A 22,960-nucleotide genomic window follows, 5' to 3' on the forward strand; every position below is an offset into this window, starting at 1 on the left:
TTTTATTCATTTTTTTCTTAATGCATTGCCAAAATGTATATGATCGGGAAAAATGATCGGGAATGATTGGAATTGAATCGGGAGCAAAAAAAAAAGCAATCGGATCGGGAAATATCGGGATCGGCAGATATTCAAACTAAAACGATTGGGATCGGATCGGGAGCAAAAAAACATGATCGGAACAACCCTACTTAGAACACATCAGTACTATATGAATGGGATACCATACACGGTGCCCAGACTACCGTTAGTACTACACAGTTTTCTTTGGGTGGGCAGAGCGTGTCCGTGGGTGGGCACTGCCCCCCCTGCTAACGCCCCTGGTTGTCTCTGTGTAATATGAATGAACTGTGTGTGATTAAAAATGCAAAAAAAATATAGGCCTACAGTACTTTTTCATAGCACTGTATGCTGTTAATGACTAGCATTCTCCCCTACATTTATTTTGATCCCCATTGTGTATTAATTCAGCAGAAAATTAATGAAAATATTCCAATATTTTTTAAAATCAAGTCATTATCCAAAAAAAGGGTGCAATATTCATGAATACAATTTATTCATTCAAAACAGTCGAAGTACAAAAACAAGCACAAATCTAATCATTCATCTCTGTGATCTTCAATTATATTTAAACACAACATCCTTCCTGCAATGTAGCGCTACATCTATAAAGCCTTGTGCTCAGTGTTTCACAGTCTGGAATGATTTGGTTAATGGAGCACATGGAAAAATGGAACAGGTTTTTAGAGCAGATTACAGATAAGCAGGAAGAATAAAATACATTTAGAAAAATTATGCTAGAGAATACCGAGTTGTTTTTTCAACCTGTGGAGCTCCTGCATACTGATGTTGTTGCCTCCACATACAACAATGACCACGGGGCCCAGCTGCCTCTCTAGTTTGCCCTCATCCTGCAGCCTTTTGATGACATCACTGTACACAGCAGTGAGTGCAGCACCACAGGCGGGTTCCACAAGAATCTTCTCATCGTCTGTGCATATAGAGGAACCCCAGATGAAGTTACAGTATGTGGCAAGTCTGTTTTAGAATTAACTATGTGCAGCTGGTACTAACCTAAAAAGCGCTCCACGGCTTTAACAGCCTCCTGGTCTGTGACGACTTCTGAGAAGACTGTGTGCTCCTGCACCAGTTTAAAAGTCTGTACAGAAACCCTCGTCAGGCCTAGTGTGGTGGCAACACTACGGATTGAAAGACAAGGTTGGCTTTGATCACAAACTTCAGATGTAATATTAAATTCCAGTAGCATAAGTTAATAGTGTACCTAGTTATAGCAGGTAAAGTGACTAGCTCCCCTGCCTTGATAGCTGCATTGAGGCTGTGAGCTCCTATGGTTTCCATGGCGACAATTGGCACGTCAGCCCAGCCGGCTCGTCGCAGACCCTCCACTACTCCATTCAGCAGCCCGCCACCTCCCACTGACAGCACGATAGCCCCTGGCTTCTCCTTCATGTCTTGCTCCAGTTCTTGCACCAGTGATGTGTGGCCTTCCCTGCAACATTACCAAAACTACGCGTCACCTCACGGTGGTCACAACACAAAAACTTCGCCCGTGATAGAGAACATTAGCATGCTTTGTTTGTCCTTCTTGAGCCAATGTTGTCTCAATTTACTCAAAAATGGACTTCCAGGGAATTTTTGCCCTGTTTAGTTGAACACCAAATTCTATTTCTGTTTAGTGAATGGCAACAGGTTGCAATGCAGGTTAACTACACCTTTCATCAGAGGTGGGTAGTAACGCATCACATTTACTTTTATACATATACTTGAGTAACATTTTGAGGAAAAATACTTCTTAGAGTTGTTTTACCACGCAATACTTTTTACTTTTGCTTGAGTAGATTTGTGAAGAACAAACGCTATTCTTACTCTGATACTTTTGGGCTACACTAGAGTCGTTACACTTTTCCTTTTTATTCAACATATTGACTTTATTTTTGCCAGAGATGCCGACATTAGCGCCACTGGTTTCACCAATGAGATAGCGCAACTATAAACATATGACTCGATTACAGCGATTCATCGCTACTTCGCGCGTGAAAAAACTTTGCGCCCTCAGTTTATCGCAGAATTTTTTTTCTAATTGAAAAATTAGTGAATAAATACAGATGAGCTGTCCCGATCCGATCACGGCGTCTCACTCTCCCTCCTGCTCATTTTCTTGGTCAGGTTGTGCACTGGAGTTGCTTATTAAAGTTAACGATGATTGCCAGATGTTAAGGTTTGATCTTGCCAGAGATGCCTGGAAGCCGAAACTTCAAAGCACCGCATGCGTTAATCATCATTTAACTTGTTAAACAGTTGCTAAGGCAACTCATTGTGTGTAAGTGAGCAGCTTGAGCAGATATAAGCGTACTCACTCAATGAAGAATTTAAAAAGGCAAACATTTTCCTACTGTATTCTTGTTTAAAAATAATTCGGTGGGACCGCAACATGTTTAAAACATCATAATAATTACATTTGAAGTGCTTAAAATCCTTTTATTGATATATATGTAAATATGTATGTATGGCGGAAAACACAGACAAGACTGAGAAAGCAGTTTCTGCTCTTGCACTCCTTTTTTAAAGAAACTGCTGTATTTTAAGCCAAAACAACTTTTGTGTTTGATAGAACAATATGTCTATATGCTGCCATAGCATGCTGCTTTTGTTTCAACCCTGCCATAAAACGAAGGTAATTAATTATATCTATTATTCAAAATGTCCTTTTTGTCTTAGAATCATTAATTGATGTCTAATATTTCGTTAAAAAAAAAAAAAAAAACTTTAAAAAATTATTCACTCGCGTATTTTAAACTTTTAAACAAATGACGTCACAATGAAAAAAATGGTGTCCATAAAAAAGTCACGGATGTCTACCTCATAACTATCGCTTAACTGTATTTTTTGTGTTACTGTCGCATTTTCTCCGATATGTTAGATGATAAATAATCGATCCAAACAAAGAAAAATTGAAAAAAAAAAAAACATTTAAAAGGGTAAATATATGAAAAAGAACATCTCGACCAATCCTTGATGTCTGCGATTTCTGCATCGCGACCCTTGTTATATTACCGTGTTTCACCCATAAAAACAGCTGTGGCTATTCACAGCTGTGTCTTGACACTCAGTGATACATGCTACATGGAGTTTTTGGATCGAAACAAGGTAAGTACGTGATAATATCTCGTTAAAGTCATGGTGTCTATAATTCTGCTCTCGCGTGCTCTCGCCTCCAGATAGGATTTTGCTTTTTAATATATATATTAATAAATGCTTTTTAAGCACTTTAAATGTAATAATTGTGATAAGTTTTAAACATGTTACTGTCCGACCAAATTATTTTTAAACAAGAATCAAGTAGAAAAATGCTTGTCTTTAGTCAATGCTTCATTGAGTGAGTCCAATCAAATCCGATCAAGCTGCTCAGTAGAAAAATGCTTGTCTTTAGTAAATGCTTCATCAAGTGAGTCCAATCAAATCCACTCAAGCTGCTCATTTCATTGTGACGTAATTTGTTTAAAAGTTTAAAATATGCGAGTGAATAATTTTTTAAAGTAGTTTTTTTTTTCATCATCAAGGAGTGGTCGAGATGTTGTTTTTCATATATCTACCCTTTTAAACGTTTGGTTTTTTTCCCCCCAATTTTTCTTTGTTTGGATTGATTATTTTTCATCTAACATATCGGAGAAAATGTGACAGTAACACAAAAAAATACAGTTAAGCGATAGTTATGAGGTAGATATCCGTGACTTTTTTACAGACACAATTTTTTAAATTGTGACATCATTTGTTTAAAAGTTTAAAATATGCGAGTGAATAATTTTTTAAAGTTGTTTTTGATTTTTGGGGGGGAAATTTTAGATGTCAATTAATGATTCTAAGATAAAAATGACATTTCGAATAATAAATATTATTGCTTACCTTCTTTTTATGGCTGGGTTGAAACAAAAGCGGTTGCGCGACGTCTGTAAACGTGGGTTTCCAGGGTAAAACGGACAAATTAAAAATAGTTCGGGTGCTTAATGCGCCATGAATCTGCTATGGCAGCATATAGACATATTGTTCTATCACACACAGCAGTTCTTTTGGCTTAAAATGCAGCAGTTTATTTTAAAAAAAGGGGTGCAAGTTTTCCGCCATATATATTTTTCAATAAAAGTTTTTTAAGCGATTCAAATGTAATAATTATGATAAGTTTTAAACATGTTATTGTCCGACCAAATTATTTTAAAACAAGAATTAAATAGAAAAATACTTGTCTTTAGAAAATGCTTCATTCAGTGAGTCCAATCAAATCCGCTCAAGCTGCTCAGTAGAAAAAGGGTTGTCGTTAGTAAATGCTTCATTGAGTGAGTCCAATCAAATCCGGTCAAGCAGCTCACTTAAACATCATGAGTTGCACAGCAACTGTTTAACAAGTTAAACGCTGATTGACACATGCGGCGCTTTGAAGCTTCAGCTTCCAAGCATCTTTGGAAAGATCAAACATTAAATTCTGTCAATCATTGTTAGCTTTTATAAGAAACTCCAGTGCACAGCCTGACCAACAAAGAGCAGCAGGAGGGAGAGTGAAACTACGTGATCGGCTTGGGATGCCTCATCTGTATTTATGTATTTACTTTTTAATTGGAAAAAAAAAAAAAAAAATCCACGATGGACTGAGGGCTCGAAGTTTGAAGCGCGGCGTAGCTTGGGATCACTGTATAATAATAACAGTTCATACAGATGAAGTTGTGCTGAGAAGAAAAATATACCATTATTTAAAAAAATATCTGACATTGTAAGCAGGTTACTCACAATGTTACTCATTACTTGAATATGTAAATGTAAATGATATCCTTTTACACTTCTGCTTGAGTACATTTTTGGATGTTTACTTTTGCTTTTACTTGAGTAGTGCTATTTAGAAGTAACACTACTCTTACTTGAGTAAAACTTTTGGCTACTCTTCCCACCTCTGCTTTTCATCTAGTGAATGAGCATTTTTTGTTTCTTCCTGTCACTCTACTAGTACATTGCTAGCATGAAGAGATGACCAAAGATGCATTATTTGTCAAAAATAAATAATATTTTCGAGATCAATTAAGTGAATTTGGATAACTTAGTTGGCAAATAACAACATTGATAATTGGCTATATCTCTTTTGCTTTTCTGTAATGGTTAGAGCAGTATGTAATGGCTTTTTAATAGTTTTAATGATTGGATAAAAATAGAAAAGCATTAAAGTAAATAGAAATGCATGTTGTGATTTTTTTCCCCAAATTAAAATGATTAATTATAGCTCCAATTGCATTGCTGCAGAGAAAAATGAGTTTTAAAGAATAAATAAATGATTTCCCCCTTACTTTATATAGTGAGCTGAATAAAAAGATTCATTCAGTTTGAAATTCTTTCTTGGAGTTCGAAATATATATATATATAAAAAAAACTTCGCAGGCACACTGAATCTGAAGTTAAACAAGCTTTTGAAAGATTCTAAAATATTGAAGTTTCCTTCTTTTTATGAAAGGCAATCTAATAAGCCATATGGGCATGATGCAATGCCTTCCCACATACTTTCGAACTATTTCTTTTTGGAAAGAGGAAGAATGTATTTTTATATTATGGATTATTAAAACTGTTTCTCAGACTCACCAGATGAGGGGGTCGTCAAAGGGAGAGACAAAAATCCATCCTGGGTTGTTGGCCACAAGCTGTTGTCCATACTCGATGCTTTCATTAAGCGCCTTTAGAAGTGTGATTCTCATGTTATTTTCATTCTTCTGAATGTCAGTAATTCCCATGATTATCTGACCTTGCCATGGATGACCACGGTGGCCCCCTCCTCCCGTAGACGGTCTACTGTGGGATTTGGGGTGACGCTGGGCACCACGATGGTTGCAGGTATGCCCAGTTGGCGGGCTGAATAGGCCGCAGCCATGCCTGCGTTTCCTCCTGTTGGAATAAGTCAGATGGGAACATTTTAATTTAAGGCACACCTGACTATAAGCCACCACCCACCAAATTTGACACGGAAACAGCATTTGTACATAGATAAGCCGCACTGGACTATAAGCCACAGCTGTCCTCACTGTATTTTAAGTGTCTGCAAGGGCGTAGGTTTGCATAGGGACGGTAGGGACAAAACACTACCAACTTTTCAGGATGCTCAAATTGTCCCCACCAACTTTTAAGCAACCTTATTTGCATTATATAACGTGTTCAGTGATACAGTATAGGTCATTTACATCATCTTCCCATATGTTGTGACCCTACCATTATTAAGTGAATTATTTTCATTACAGTATTTTCGGACCCTTTTTCACTTGCTGAATGAACCAGTTCATGTTTTTTTTTCGTCAAACGCACGTTTGACTGGCTGATGACCACTGTTGTTAATCTTACTGAAAAAAAGTAATTAATTATAGTTACAAATTACTTCTCCCAAAAAGTAATTGCGTTAGTAACTCAATTACCTGAATGTAAGAGTAATTAGTTACTTGGCAAAGTAATTGGTGATAATTACTTTTTTTTTTTTCCCCTCAAAAAAAAAAACAAAAAAAAAACATTGGCCACACTATGTGAAGTTTTTTGTGAAGGTTTTTGGTACAATTGGCCCGAGCCCAATTCTTTACCCTAATTTACCCTTTACCCTGAATCAACTGTTAAAAGTTGTTAAAATTGCTCCCATTATTGCATTAGTTCCCTTCTCTCTACTTTCGACATATGAAAGTTTTAAAACTGTTTCATCATTTAAAGATAGATTCAAGTCAAGATTTTGCTGATTCAGAAGTATTTTAGATAAAAAGTTACTTAGGTTCGCTAGGAAGGTTCTCTACAACAGAGCCGTCCTAAAAAGTCTACTGCTTTAAGATGATGGCTGTCTACTAACGCATTTAGTGCCATGTCTGTCAATTTGCATCTAGTTATATCTATATACAGTACATGTGATATCTACCATGTCTACCATATCTACCATAACATGCGGGCATAGTTTGTAGGCTATCGGCTACAACATGTATTATTGGAGCTACCTAGCATCGCGTTTGCTCGGCGTCACAACTTTCTTGCCTCTTCCGCACTCCTGCTCTGCTCTGTCGTCTCGGTGAGTCCGTCTCCCTCAGACTTTTCGACCAATATAGTAACGCATACCTTTCCGTCCTCAGTAACGGTAACGGCGTTGCCAAGATGAGAAAAGTAATTAATTCGATTACCCACTACTGAAAAAAATAACGCCGTTAGTAACGCCGTTATATTGTAACGCCGTTATTAACAACACTGCTGATGACTTCACCCCCCACCACCACCACCGACACTCTCACAGTACAGAATTACGTTACGTGTCGACATGCCTCCTCCCCCACCCGCTTCGAAGAGGAGGGATATTAGAATTTTTTTTTCCGGCCAGCAGCCGCTGTAAGAATTTGTTGTGAAGGTTGGAAACTAGAGATGCACGATAATATCGGTCACCGATAATTATCGGCCGATAATGGCCATTATGACGTTACACAGATAATGCAGATAAAACGAAATAATTAATAATTATATACTTGATTTAGCCTCCAAATGTGTGCAATCAACAGTTTTGTCCAATTCTGCTAGTTTTAAGGAGGTATTTTTGCAGTGTAGTAAAATACCACGGAACGGCTTACTTTTAAAGGCATTTTTGTGCAACTTGGTTGTTTACTTTCTAAGTAATTGTTGCCAAAAGCTTACCATTACACAATGTCATTGCCATTGTTTAGATGTTGGAATTTACTACTTGTTCACATTTGATGTGGAAAAAAATAGCACTAAATTACATTTTTGCACAGTAACATTTGATCTTTGTATACGTTAAAATTTTACATACATATTTGAATAGAATTATCGGCGTGACATTATCGGTTATCGGGTGGAAGGGGCAGGAAATTATCGGTTATCGATATCGGTTGAAAAATGTATTATCGTGCATCACTATTGGAAACGTCCCTCTAATTTTGCTACAAAAAGTCTGATTTGCATCACAGTTTAGCATTATCATTAAACATTAAACTGTGTGAACTTGCTAACCTGAGTAGGAAGCTGCTTCAGGAGAAATGTCCTCCTGTATGTTTACTGTACTATGTTAACGTTAATTAAACTGAGAAATATAGCGAACTCTGCTCAGCTGTAAGAAATGTAGTGAACCTAGGTTTACCCCCTTCTTCCCAGTTTTCATTTTTTATTTTGCTTATGTTGTCTTAAAGCAACCCAAAGGAGTTTTCATTTTTTGTTGAGTTTGGCTGTGCTTGTGGACAAAAGCAGTAGTTTTTCCTGAAGGAAGGCACAATTTTTATTTATTTTTGTTATTCCCAGACTAAGAAGTTTTTTGTTATATTAAATTTATTTAGACAGACAATTTTAAGTGGTATTAAGACAAATGTTTATTTTTTTGCATTCCTGGATCGTTAAGAGATGATTAACAATTTAGTAAGTCTTTGTGTGTTAATATAAAAAATCGTGTTCAAATATTGCAATTTAAATTTGCTAATAAAACGCAGACATTTATTCTGGAAGTTTTCAAAATGTTTTTCTTTAGTAGTTATTGAAAACAATGGTTTGAATCGAACGGTGTATCACCTGAACTTATACATATGCACTGCAAAAATCCATCTCCTTAAAACTGAAAAAAAGAAAAACTTAAATTCCCTTGTTTTCATTGTCAATCTACTAGAAATAAATCTTATTGGTGAGAAATGTAGCCATGACCGCCGTTCACCCAGCCTGTTTCGTCTTTTTAAATTGTCGTCCTCAGCAAAAAGTGTACATGCTGGGTGTGCCTACCAAGGTTGAGACCAAACCTACGCCCTTGAGTGTCTGTCATAAGACCAAATGAACCACTAAGAAGCATTGAATCAAGTGGCTGCAAAGCTTCATTACTTCAAGAAGCTTCATTTGGCCATCACTGCTCCCTTGGGGGAGACAATCAACCTCTGCTGTCAACACTTTTGTTGTCCAACATGCCTCCTAGCATGCATTGTAGCGCTACAGATGTAAATAACAATCAAAATTCATGTTCTGTGCTAATTATTTCTTCAGTTACTGTTCCAGTTGTTTCATTAATTGCTAGTTATGGTATTTGGTAACCCTTTATTTAACAGTGGCAACATAAGGCTGTCATTAGACCATTGGTTCTTAACCTGGGTTCAATCAAACCCCAGGGGTTCGGTGAGTCAGTTTGAGGGGTTCGGTGAAGGTAAAGACATGCAGGGCCCTATTTTTGAACGCTGACTAAATCTAGGCAAATTGGTGTTTTAGACCAGGTTTTGGACTCATTAGTCCCTTATTTAGAGGCTTTATCCCTATTCTTTCAACTGCTAATCCTCTATCTGATGGGAGGAGAAACTGGTTTGCTTAGTAGAAGGTTAAATCTCACTTGGTATGAGGAGGTACAACAGACCACCACGTTGAAATAAAAAAAACAAAATTTGGTCAAATTTACACCATGAAAATAGTATGTAAGGCAAGGATGTGCTATAATGAGAACGTCAACATGAAAACAAAAATAGAAACAGTGTGAAATTAATCGGCTTTAATTTCATTTTCCAATGTGAAAAGCAAATTAAAAGGAAAAAATATGTGGTGCAAATTCACACTATATTTTTTTGAACATGATGACATCGTGTACAAATTTGGCGATCATATCGTGTAGGGTTTTTCATTAAATTTGGTATTATTTGAGATGTAAACATGACAGAAACTGCACGGTCAAGATTAATGCAACCAAGCAGATTTAATGTTGAACAATATAAGATATACTCCTCCAAATTTGAATGAAAAGTTCTAAGATATGCGCATTGAGCCAGTCTTGGTTTAGTGGTCTGATGATGCTGTGTAAAGATAAAAACATACGTTTTGGCCAGTTTAAAAACATGCTGTCTAAATGAGAGGAAATTTGTATGGATATTCAATTAGGTTTTAGCTTGCTAGCTTAGATATATTGATTTTGAATTTGGAAAAAAAATACATCTTAATTCCAAAGGGTTCAGTTAATGCACATGTGAAACTCTTTATCAAGGTTAAGAACCACTGCATTAGACAATCATAATTATGACATGACAGTGATGACACTGTCATGAGTATTAACGGATGCTTATAACAGATGTCATATAGTGTTATCTGGCAAATTATCTCACTTTTGAATGGAATTAAAGGATCAAAACTGGACATAAATAGAGTTAGTGACATAATTTGCCGGATGACACTTAATGAAATCTGTCGTAAGCATTCAGTAATGCCCGTGATAGTGTCATGTCACAATTAGGACAGTCGTCCTAATTATGACAGTCTTATGACAATCTTATGATGCCGCTGTAAAATAAAGTGTTACATAATAACCCAAATAAATCAACAAATAAGCCGCACTGGACTATAAGCCACAGGATTCAAAATGAGCGGAAAAAAGTAGCGGCTTACAGTCCGAAATTTATTTGTAGGCGTCAAAGAAAGATGAACGTTCATTGGCGGATGCTCACCTGAACAGCAAACAAACCTCTGGCATCCTCGCTCAGCCCACTGCAGATTCAAAACAAAAATAATAAGTGTTTTCTTCTTGCAAACACTTTAGGAAAAATAAAAACTTATCTACTTACTGTTTTGCATAGGTGTCCAATGCCCCTGATCTTAAAGGAGCCTGTAGGCTGGGATGAGTCCAGTTTGAGGTAAACTGAAGTTTGGGCCAATTTTGTCAGGGCGAGGCTCTCTCTGACCGGGGTGGCCACGTGAAGAGGTTGTTGAGTCTTCATGTCTCTGTGAAACACATCAGTATTTGCATGTTGATGCACCACCCCTGGAATCCCTCTCATGAAAATAAATCTAAAAATTCTTCAACTTACCACAAGCAGCTTGACAACTGGTTGCCAAGTTGGATATTGATTTTTATGACCTTATCTGCTGGTGTGGGCACGGATCATATATACCTGCAAGTGGTGTGGGCTCGGCAAAGGAGGCTCACTTGTGAGCCAATGAGTCTTTCTCCTACCACGGCACACCCCTCAGGGGCCTCTAGGATTGTCACTCAAATAAAGGAGAATGGACTTCTTATATTCTCCAGATTTCCAAACAAACATATTTAAAGGATGGATGAGTGTCGTATAAATCTGCAAGTTTCTTGTTTTCCTTTACCCATAACTACACATTTATTCTGAGCTGATTACACCATCACTTCACTCTGTTTATTATTATTAAAAAAAAAAAAAAAGGTTTCTCTTCCCACCAAATTCAACAAACCTCAAAATGCCTGCGCAAATACCCCTTAGCACAACTCTATCAACCAAATGTCTGCTGACATTGTCAGCTTTTCCGTAAAACTGGAAAAACTAGACAACCCAGCCAGTAAGCTGTTGTCCTACAGTTATTTATTTGTCTACAAAGTTTACTATATCCAAATGAGCCTTACATAATTGGTCTCAACAAAGTCCTTGTAACCACAGATGACAGTGTCACTCTCTGACCTCGTCGTGAGCGGTCACCCTCTAAAGGAGCTGCACCCAGTCACCGTGCACTGTCATTACCAAAAGAGTCGACACTATTTTAGCTCCGATTCACGACTACCAAAAGGAGCGCAGGAACACAGGAGAGCAGCCTCAAACCTGAACGATCCGGTGGGCTTGCAGATCCCTGCTCCATCGCGTCTATTATAAGACCACCAGTACTAATAATGTGTACAATGTGACCAAGCAACAAACCCACTCTCTACCCTTCAGTGATGTTAATCTTACTTTAAAAAGTAATTAATTACTTACAAATTACTTCTCCCAAAAATGGATTGCGTTAGTAACTCAGTTACCTGAATGTAAGAGGAATTAGTTACTTGCCAAAGTAACTGGTGATAATTTTCATGTCCCCCCCCCCCAAAAAAAACAAAACAAAACAGGTCACACAATGTGAATTTTAAAAGGTTTTGGGGAAAATTGGCCCTAGCCCAATTCTTTACCCTAAACTTAACTAGACACATGGGTATTGCGGATATTGCGATAACTAGATAGCATAGGTGGAGTTTGACATTTGGGGCAGGGGGGGCACAACATGTTGATGACCCCAAAACGCAGTGTCAGCAATAAAATTAACTTACATGAATTTTTATAATAATAAGTTGACAATGAGCCTTTTTTGTTTGCCATCATTCTTGAGGGGAATTCTAAATCAGGCTGCTTAGGCAATACTTTTCGCCAAGATCGACATCCGTTGAATTTGGTACGTCCGCCAGGGACGTGCCAGTATAGTTACCCCAGTCAAAAATGGTATCCTCTGGGCGGAGCCATATGGAGGTAGATTTGTGTCTTTATTATTCGATCAAAAAAAAAGTTGCTTCGATCAAAATATATATTTTCAACCAAAAAAAGTCGCTTCAATTAAAAACTTCAATTAAAAAAATGTGTTTGAATGCAAAAAATTTGAAACTCAAAAAACAAACAAACAAAAAAATGCACGTGAAAGCTATTTTTCTTTGATTGATAAATTTTTATCTATTTATTTATTTATTTAGATTGAAGTCAAGTTTTTTTTTTGATTGAAGCAACTTTTTGATTGAAGTAATGTTGATTTGTGTTTGGCCCACATTTTGGCTAGGACATTTTTCTCTTTATTATTCAATCAAAAAAGAGTTGCTTAAATAAAATATAGATTCTCAAAAAGAAAAAATCACTTCAATCAAAAAAAGAAAAATTTCAATCATAGAAGAAAGTTTTTGAATGCGAAAAAATATTTTGAGATTGAAAAATTTGCATTTGAACACTTAATTTTTAATTGAAAAAGTTTTCTTTGATTGAAGCAATTCGTTTTGTGTTTGGGCAATATTATGATTAGGACATTTGTGTCTAAATCATTCAATCCCCCCAAAAGTTGCTTCAATCCCAAAAAAAAATTTCAATCAAAGAAAAAAAAAAATCATTAAAAAAATGTTTTTTTCCTCTAGTACATATACAGTGGGGCAGTTAGATTCTAACACCGTTATTAACACTGCTACCTTTTTAGCTGTACTGTACTGAAGAAATAATTATTTGATCACTATGCAAAGAAAATATTGTTTGTGACAATAGGAAAAATATCCAAATGCTTAAAAGCATGCAAAATTCAAGCTATGAACCCGTGTGCATTTTTATTAAGTGAAATAAATTAAGTCAGTGCTTTTCAACGAGTGTGTCGTGAGAGATCGTCAATATCACATTTAAACATTTTTTAAATTAATTTTATTATCATTATTTATTTTTTTTTCTACGACAGCAGGCGGGGTTGCAGGAAGGAGTAGTAGAGGGTTTCGGTCATGTGCAGATGAGCGAGGTATTGCTCATGTCGTGTTCAAGAACTGTTCGGATTTCAAGCCATCAGTCACCCTGCTGTCCGCGACAATGTGGACCCCAGCATGTCTACTGTACATCATTTGATTAGACTTGTCAAATGTCGATATACACGAAAGTGTCCTTTCCATTTTATCCATACAGTCCCTGGCAAAAGTCTTGTCGCTTATCCATTTTGTAGAAACGATTGCTAATAACCTGACTTTTAATTATTCAATTGGTTTCAGAAATGGCTCATATGAAAGCTAAGACCCTTGCACAGAGGCGTAGCAAGGGTCCCCGGGGACCCCAGGTAACAAGCGACATGGGGCCCTTCGAGCGTGTGCAAGTAAGGGGGACATTTGGACTTAAAGTTGGAGCAATAGACTAAAGAGTAGCAACACAAAAATACCACCATCGGAAGTGGAGGTATATACCTTTGTGCGAAATCAGGAGTCAGATTGGCCCTACGAACCACCAAATTCCAATTATTCTGTAAAAACCACCTATTGGTGGACTACCGACCGCAATGAGTATTAGATTTGCTAATAGAATTGTTTAGGATTATTTTAGATGCATATATGTTATATTTTTCTTATAGAGTATTCGACGAGGAATACGATAGACCCATTAATAGACTTTTTTGGAAAAATCACCATTTCTTTAAGTAGTCACAGAAAAAATGAGGTGGCCTGTGAAATTCAAAATCAAACATCTCGACAAGGTCATTCCAGAGAGTACTTAGTCACTTTTTAAAAAATTATGTGGTACTGAAAGCTGATTGGACGTACTTACACATCTATAATCTGCGTGACATAGTTAGTGCTGATTGGAATAGATAACAGAGTCATTCAATAAGCTGCCATGATTCCATGGTATTGAAACACTACCTACAGTTGTCGCTATGACATCGCAGTAAAGCTGCATATGCTAAATCTGCTGGCCCTCCGTGGCCCCTTGCTGGCTGGGGGCTCTAGGCAATTGCCTGGTTTGCCTAATGGGACGCAACGCCTCCGCCCTCCCAAATGATGTTGAATGTACAAAAATGTATTTGTTTAACTGAAAAAAGATTTGTTATTTAATGAAGACAAAGTTTAACTTTTGGCAAGACAAGTTTTGTCGCCTACAGAAAGTAGTGTGAAAATTGAACAAAAAATGTACTTCAGACACAAAAATATGTTACATAACATAAGCGAATTAAGTAGTGGTGCTGTGAGATCCTAATTTAATATTTTGTATGACTTCCATGGGCTTGAAGGACTGCATTCATGTGGTTCAGCAAGGATTCATACAATTTATTGATGAAGTCATCAGGAACATCAAAGAAAGCAGTCTTGCATGCCTCCTAGAGTTCAACAACATTCTTGGGTTTCGTCTTCCATGCTTCCTCTTTCATCTTGTTCATGTGTGGTGACTGGGCTGGCCAGTCCTGAAGGAGCTTGATCTTCTTTGCCTTGAAGAACTTTGAGGTAGAGATTGAAGTATGCGATGGAACACCATCCTGCTGCAGAATGTGTCCCTTTTTATGGTTAGGAATGTAAGAGGCAGCCGAGATTTGTTGACATTTTAGACTATTTATGTTTCATTCCACCCTGCAGATCTCTTGCACACCCCCATACTGGATGTAACCCCAGACCATGATTTTGCCACCACCAACTTCACTGTTTTCTGAGTGAATCTTGGATCCAAGCGTGCTCCAGTACACCACAGTCTCCTGCAATATTTGCGGTGACTGTGGTGTAATCAATGGAACATTCATCTGAAAAATCCACCTTTTGCCACAAAACAGTGAAGTTTGGTGGTTTAATCTTGGATTCAAGAGGAGCAGTGTGGGTTTCGACCCAGCGGTGGAACAGTGGACCAGCTCTACACCCTTGGCAAGGTCCTCGAGGGTGCATGGGAGTTCACCTAACTGGTCTACATATGTTTTTTTATTTGGAGAAGGTGTTCAACCGTGTCCTTCAGTGAGTCCTTTGGGGAGTGCTTCGAGAGTATGCGGTACCGAGCCCCTTGGTACGGGCTGTTCGGTCCCTGTAAGGCCGGTTTCTGAGCTTGGTCCGCATTGCCGGCAGTAAGTCGGATATTTCCCAATGAGGGTGGGACTCCGCCAAGGTTGCCCTTTGTCACCGATTCTGTTCAGGACTTTTATGGACAGAATTTCTAGGTGCAGCCGAAGCGTTGAGAATGTCCGGTTTGGTGGCCTCAGCATTGTATCTCTGCTTTTTGCAGATGATGTGGTGCTGTTGACTTCATCAAGCCATTACCTCCAACTCTCACTGGAGTGGTTCACAGCTGAGTGTGAAGCGGTTGGGATGGGGTGCCCTCTCCGGGTCGGGAATGAGATCCTGCCCCATGTGGAGGAGTTCAAGTATCTTTGGGTCTTGTATACAAGTGAGGGTAGGAGGGAACGGGAGATCGACAGGTGGATCGGTGCAGCATCTGCAGTGATGCGGACTCTGCCCCGGTCCGCAGTGGTGAAGAAGGATCTAAGCCAAAAGGTGACGTTCTTGATTTACCAGTCGATGTACGTTCCTATCCTTACCTTTGGTCATGAGCTGTGGATCGCAATCGAAAGAACAAGATCGCGAATACAAGCGGCCGAAATGAGTTTCCTTCGCAGGGTGTCTGGGCTCTCCCTCAGAGATAGGGTGAGAAGCTCGGTCATCCTGAAGAGACTCGATGTCGAGCCGCCACTCCTCCGCGTTGAGAGGAGCCAGTTGAGGTGACTCGGATGCGTCCTGGACACCTCCCTGGAGAGGTGTTCCGGGCATGCTCCACCGGCGAGAGGCCCCGGGGACGACCCAGGACACGCTGGAGAGACTATGTCTCTCGGCTGGCGTGGGAACGCCTTGGGATCCCACCGGAGGAGCTGGTTGAAGTGACTGGGGAGAGGGAAGTCTGGGCATCCCTGCTAAGGCTGCTGCTCCCGCGACCCGACCCCAAATTAAACGGTAGATGATGGATGGGTGGATGGATTTTTTAAATGACTTTTCCCACTTTTTTTTTTTTTAAACCCTTTGATGCACAAATCACTCCCATATATTACTCATTGGCAGCCACTGATGGCACTAAACGTCCAATTCATTTTTACTGGGAGAAAATTCATTTGCCCCTCCCACTCAAAATGGATCGGGCATCTAGTGCCGTCTTCAATGTGTTTTATTGGGGCCATAACCAGTGGGCATTTGTGTTTTTATTCTGATTTCATTAATTTAGTTTTCATTAAAATTATATTAATTTATTAATCTACTTATTGGGTTAAAAAAAACAATACTAACAAATAGAGCTGTCAAAATTATCACGTTAACGGGCGGTAATTAATTTTTTAAATTAATCACGTTAAAATATTTGACGCAATTAACACATAAATGCCCCGCTCAAACAGATCAAAATGACAGCACAGTGAAATGTGTACTTGTTGTGTTTTCGGAGTTTTGCCGCCCTCTACTTGCACTTGGGTGCGACTGATTTTATAGGCTTCAGCACCCATGAGCATTGTGTAAGTAATTATTGACATCAACAATGGTGGGCTAGTAATTTATTTTTTGATTGAAAATTTTACACATTTTATTAAAACGAAAGCATTAAGAGGGATTTCAATATAAAATTTCTATAACTTGTACTAACATTGATCTTTTAAGAACTGCAAGTCTTTCTATCCATGGATCGCTTTAACAGTATGTTAATAATGGTAATGCCATCTTGTTGAGTTATTGTTATAACAAACAAATACAGTACTTATGTACAGTATGCTGAATGTATATATCCATCTTGTGTCTTATCTTTCCATTCCAACAATTTACAGAAAAATATGGCATATTTTATAGATGGTTTGATTGCGATTGATTGCGATTAATTTTTAAGCTGTAATTAACTCGATTAAAAATTTTAATCGTTTGACACCTCTACTAACAAATAATAATAAAAAAGAAGCCAATATATATATATATATATATATATATATATATATATATGTATTTTTTAATGACCAAAAGTAGTCACTCGAGCCGTAAAAAGTTAAAGGTCTTAAATGTCAACTTTTGACCAATGAATATCAAGCAAAGATTCAGTTTTGTTAACATTCTGAAACACATGTTGTGCATTAGAAATGATGTAAAAACAAAGCTTTATCAATACCAAACATGTAGGTACAGTATACCCTCCGAAAAACAACAGCAAAAACAGCAAAATAATCCCCCATGATTTACTATGGTGTTATGGTGTTATGGTACCCCAAATTACAACTCTTGGACCCAAAGTAACCCCAGGTGTCAGTTGGAGGAGCACTGCATGATACCACTGAATATCTGTGAGTTGCACAAAGCTGGAATGAGTTACAAAGTTGGTGGGAAGGTAACAACAACTGGAACCACCAGATTATTTGAATGGAAGACCCAAAATGACTTGAACTATCAATGTCCATTACCCTCGTCATCTAAAGGCGACGAAATCCATGCATTGACATTTAATCCTCATGAGAGCGCCATGATTTGCTTTGCAGCGCCTCGAACTGGTGAAGAGCTGCTACAGCACCCAAAAGGAGCTTAATTATGCCAATTTTGCACAAACTTTGTGCTGCTCCTAATCCATTTTTGCAGGCTGAGTTTACGACAACACTGTACAAAATAAATAATACAGTATCACAAAACCAATGTAACGGGCTTAACTCTTTCCCTGCCATTGGCACTTATAGACGTCCAATTATTTTAATGATGGACGGGCAGTAACTTATCATTGTCAACCCTTCCAGTCAAAATAGATTTGACATCTATTGACGTCAACGAGAGCCAATGATTAAATGGAAGTGTTCCACAGAAAATCTTTGACCATTTGCTTGTAGCCTTTGTTTTCTGGAGGATACATCACAACTTCTGTTGTGCTAAGATATGAACCAATTGTGAAAAATTATCTTTACTCATTAGAACATATACCACCTGAAAAACATTGAACTTTGTGTGACCATGCTCAGAACTTCAGAACCTGTTAAAGTGCCCCCAAAAAACAAACATACAACAATGCGGCCAAAATCTGATTGAAAGGAAAAAAAAATACTTAAAGTTTTCAAACGATGTTACAGTGGGGCAAATAAGTATTTAGTCAACCACTAATTGTGCAAGTTCTCCCACTTGAAAATATTAGTGAGGCCTGTAATTGTCAACATGGGTAAACCTCAACCATGAGAGACGGAATGTGGGAAAAAAACTCCAGAAAATCATATTGTTTGATTTTTAAAGAATTTATTTGCAAATCATGGTGGAAAATAAATATTTGGTCAATACCAAAAGTTCATCTCAATACTTTGTTAAGTACCCTTTGTTGGCAATAACGGAGGTCAAACATTTTCTGTAACTCTTCACAAGCTTTTCACACACTGTTGTTGGTATTTTGGCCCATTCCTCCATGCAGATATCCTCTAGAGCAGTGATGTTTTGGGGCTGTTGTTGGGAAACATGGACTTTCAACTTCCTCCACAGATTTTCTATGGGGTTGAGATCTAGAGACTGGCTAGGCCACTCCAGGACCTTGAAATGCTTCTTACGAAGCCACTCCTTTGTTGCCCTGGCTAAGTGTTTGAGATTATTGTCTTCCATTTTCTAATAATTGCTCCCACAGTTGATTTCTTTACACCAAGCGTTTTACCTATTGCAGATTCAGTCCTCTTTGTTGCAAGTCTACAAATTTGTCTCTGGTGTCCTTCAACAGCTCTTTGGTCTTGGCCATAGTGGAGTTTGGAGTGTGACTGACTGAGATTGTGGACAGGTGTCTTATACTGATAATGGGTTGAAACAGGTGTTATTAATACAGGTAATGAGTGGAGCCTCGTTAAACCTCGTTTGACCTCGTTAGAAGAAGTTAAGACCTCTGACAGCCAGAAATCTTGCTTGTTTGTAGGTGACTAAATACTTATTTTCCACTCTAATTTGGATATAAATTCTTAAAAAAATCAAACAATGTGATTTTCTGTTTTTTTTTGTCCACATTCTGTCTCTCGTGGTTGAGGTTTACCCATGTCGACAATTACAGGCCTCTCTAATCTTTTCAAGTAGGAGAACTTGAACAATTGGTGGTTGACTAAATACTTATTTGCCCCACTGTATTTTATATTTTTCTTATAAAGTATTCGACGAGGAATACGATAGACCCATTAATAGACTTTTTTTTGAAAAAATCCCAATTTCTTAAAGTAGTCACATGAATAATTAGGTGGCCTGTGAAAATCAACATAAAAAAACTCGGCAAGGACTTTCCAGAGAGTACTTGGTGAGTCTTTAAACAATCATGTGGTGTTAATAGCTGATTGGACTTTCTCAAACATGTATAATATACCTGACATGGTTAGTGCTGATTGGGATTGATAACAGAATCGTTAGATAATCTGCCAAATGATTCCATGGTATTGAAACACTCCCTACACTTGTTGCTGCGATAGCGCAATAAAGCTGCATGTGCTAAATCTGTTGGCCCTCTGGGGGGCCCCTGCTGGTTGGGGGCCCTAGGCAATTTCCTGGTTTGCCTAATGGGACGCGACACCTCTGGTAATCCAAAATTAGGGCTGTCAAAATTATCGCGTTAACGGGCGGTAATTAATTTTTAAAATTAATCACGTTAAATATTTGACGCATTTAACGCACATGCCAGTGACAGTGTCATGTCCCATTGCTACTTGTGTTTTTTGGTGTTTTGTCACCCTCTGCTGGCGCTTGGGTGCGACTGATTTTATGGGTTTCAGCACCATTAGCATTGTTTAATTATTGACCTCAACAATGGCGAGCTACTAGTTTATAATTATTTTGATTGAAAATTTTACAAATTTTATTAAAACGGAAACATTAAGAGGGATTTTAAAATAAAATTTCTATAACTTGTACTAACATTTATCTTTTAAGAACTACAAGTCTTTCTATCCATTAACAGAATGTTAATAATGTTAATGCCATCTTGTTGATTTATTGTTATAATAAACAAATACAGTTCTTATGTACAGTATGTTGAACGTATATATCCGTCCTATATATAACCCTAACCCTTATCTTTCCATTCCAACAATAATTTACAGAAAAATATGGCATATTTTATAGATGGTTTGAATTGCGATTAATTACAATTAATTGATTTTTAAGCTGTAATTAACTCGATTAAAAATTTTAGTCTTTTAACAGCTCTAATTAATAGCTGATTGGACTTTCTTAAACATGTATAATCTACGTTACATGGTTAGTGCTGATTGGGATTGATAACAGAATCGTTAGCTAATCTGCCAAATGATTCTATGGTATTGAAACACTCCCTACACTTGTTGCTGGGACAGTGCAGTAAAGCTGCGTGTGCTAAATCTGTTGGCCCTCTGGGGGCCCCTGCTGGCTGGGGGCCCTAGGCAATTGCCTGGTTTGCCTAATGGGACGACACGCCTCTGGATTCTAATTCACATAATAATGCTATTTAATACTTTTTTTTTTATCATGTCTTACGTACTTTAAATGTCATAAGTGAAAAAAAGAACAAAAATAGTCACTTGCGCTACAAAAGGTTAAAGGACTTGAGTGCTAATTTTTGAGTAGCTGTCCACAGTAGTGACCACTGTCCTTGAAAGGGTTAAAATGACTAAAAAACAAGTCGCCGAAACCAGAAGTTCAAAAATTTTCTAACCATCTATTAACGCGGCGCAAGTGTTCTCCCAGTGAGTGTCGTGACTGAGGCTGCCACCTCACAGCGTTCAGAAGTCGTCCTCTATGGCAACAGCAGGAAAAGGGAAAAAAAGGAAAACATTTGACAACATGGCGCACATTCCCTGAGAAAACTTTCAGCCGAAAGCCACTCACACATCTATTTTGGTGGACTTTCCCTGCACTCCATCGACTCCCGACTGCTAAGAGGGCGTTTGTTACTCTTCAAACCCACTTCTTACAGCACGAAAGTCGTTTTTGGAAATAAAAGCCGAGGAGCGGTGTGATGGGATGAGAGCAAAGATCCGACGCCAGGATGGAGAAACAAGCGAGTCTGAAAGAAAAGGTAAAGCTGATGAAAAGAACTCGAAAGGACGCACATAAAGAGGCTGTCATCTGGGCTGCGTTCACGTCATTGTCCGTACAACACGTTTTAACTCGCGCCTTTCACCGGAAATGACCATTTGTGCACAAACCTCCGTCAAAGTCTGTTTATTGATTTTCCATTCATGCATGCTTTAATGTCGTGCACGGTGTGCGTGTGCCTGTGTGTGTTTGTCACTCATAACACACCATTAGGAGTTCTTTTACTTGAATCTGAAGGTGCTTCTATAACCTTCAGTTTTTTTTTTTTTTTGTCAATCATAATCTTTATTCATTTGTGTTTATAAAGAGTAAACACATTGATATGATTGAGCTCCACTATTTTATGCTTATTTAGACATCTTTGAACCAAGACAAGTTATTTACTCATTACTCTTTTAACCTTCCCATGATGATTTTTTGTATTACTCATGTTAAGTATTACAGTATTCTCATATTTTACTGCCAATCATCTCTCACAATTAAAATCTATTGGACGTCTTGTGTTGTCAATAGCACTGAAACAGCCAGTCCTCCCAGTTTAAATCAATTGTAAACCTTTTTTTTTTCTTTTTTTTCTTCCAATTTTACTGTTAACTTCACATTTTAACTTGCATTGTATTTCTGGTTCTGTTTCAGTAAATTTAAACTTGCAAAGAACTTAATGGGAAGACCTTTTGGTTTGGCTCGGCAAATGAAAACAATGGGCAAAATCCAAGGAAAAGTGCCACTTCATTGCATTACATTTCCTCACCACCCAAAGTCTGTATGCCTGCTTGTGTTCTATTCTTTCTGTCTCTGGAAGTAATTACCAAGCCTGCCCGTATCCCAGAATTCAGTTTGAGGAGGAGGTGTGGTGAGGAGGAGGAAGGAGGTTGGCCCAATAACATGCAACGAGAGATGACTTTCAAGTCAGTAATGCCTTGCAATCCATCCCCGCAAAATGGATAAACGGCTACTCTTTAGGACCCATTTGTCACATTGTCGACCATCTGGGTTACTAGGGAATCTCATAATAATAACAATAATACATAGGGAATTATATATTTCTGGAGGTTAAGCACCTAATCTTGAGCTCAACTCCTTGGCACATCATGTAAATACTGTACACTGTACACATATGTATTTTTTGAGCTTGTTTTCAAATGAAAATCAAAGGTAAAAACCCCTATATGATAATTTGTGGGTTATTTTGTTAGTCTTGTGTTTCCCAGTATGGGGTTGACAATAGACTAGTGGTTTTTAACTAGGGTTCGATTGAACCCCACGGGATCGGTGAGTAAGCCTCAGGGGTTAGTGAAGGTTAAGAAACACAGATCCCTATTTTTTACGCTTGCCCTCAATTTACTGGCTTTATTCCATTTCTTTCAACTGCTAGCTCTTTATCTAATGGGAGGAGAGATCGGTTTGCTCAGTGGAATGTTGACTCACACTTGGTATGAGAAAGTATAACAGACCTACAGGCAGCATGAACGGCGTAGATAATTAAAAAAATTGCGTGATTTTTACGTCATGAAAATTGTATATGATGCAAGGATGCGACAATAAAATGACAATGTAGACTTGAAAACAAAAGGAACTGTGAAATTAAATGAGTTTCGTCTACTAACGTAAAAAAAAAAAATTAACAGCTAAATTATTTGTATGTGTTGA

General features: G+C 38.0%; 2 protein-coding genes across 6 annotated transcripts in view; one reads left to right on the forward strand and one right to left on the reverse strand.

Annotated features, from left to right (window-relative positions):
- Positions 1–566: 566 nt before the first annotated feature.
- LOC130912958 (L-serine dehydratase/L-threonine deaminase-like) lies at positions 567–21,353 on the reverse strand. 4 transcript variants are annotated; one of them, XM_057831152.1, is made up of 10 exons: positions 21,101–21,353; positions 20,928–21,008; positions 10,839–10,922; positions 10,596–10,752; positions 10,479–10,518; positions 5,798–5,937; positions 5,638–5,729; positions 1,283–1,510; positions 1,075–1,199; positions 567–991 (listed from the first exon to the last, which is right to left on the reverse strand). In XM_057831152.1, the coding sequence occupies exons 4-10, from the start codon at positions 10,746–10,748 to the stop codon at positions 798–800; spliced, it is 972 nt and encodes a 323-aa protein (XP_057687135.1). In that variant the 5' UTR covers positions 10,749–10,752; positions 10,839–10,922; positions 20,928–21,008; positions 21,101–21,353; the 3' UTR covers positions 567–797. The 4 variants fall into 4 exon arrangements, with proteins under 4 accessions (XP_057687135.1, XP_057687134.1, XP_057687133.1 ...); XM_057831151.1 differs by having other exon boundaries at positions 10,839–11,019; XM_057831150.1 differs by lacking the exon at positions 10,839–10,922.
- Positions 20,896–22,960, forward strand: part of LOC130912956 (tetratricopeptide repeat protein 28-like) — a 511,674-nt gene continuing 509,609 nt past the window's right edge. For both annotated transcript variants that reach the window (XM_057831145.1, XM_057831146.1), the window contains exon 1: positions 20,896–21,290. In XM_057831145.1, the coding sequence (XP_057687128.1) occupies positions 21,261–21,290 (30 nt within the window). In that variant the 5' untranslated portion in view covers positions 20,896–21,260. The remainder of the gene's footprint in view (positions 21,291–22,960) is intronic.

This window comes from Corythoichthys intestinalis, chromosome 3 (genome assembly GCF_030265065.1).
Source record: "Corythoichthys intestinalis isolate RoL2023-P3 chromosome 3, ASM3026506v1, whole genome shotgun sequence".
In the NCBI taxonomy this organism is placed as follows: Eukaryota; Metazoa; Chordata; class Actinopteri; order Syngnathiformes; family Syngnathidae; genus Corythoichthys; species Corythoichthys intestinalis.

Coding starts and splice junctions, on each gene's coding strand:
- LOC130912958 (XM_057831150.1), bottom strand. CDS start 10,748: ATGAAGACTCAACAACCTCTTCACGTGGCCACCCCGGTCAGAGAGAGC. Junction 5,938..10,478: donor GAGGTTTGTTTGCTGTTCAG/GTGAGCATCCGC, acceptor TTATTCCAACAG/GAGGAAACGCAGGCATGGCT. Junction 992..1,074: donor AGCCGTGGAGCGCTTTTTAG/GTTAGTACCAGC, acceptor CTATATGCACAG/ACGATGAGAAGATTCTTGTG.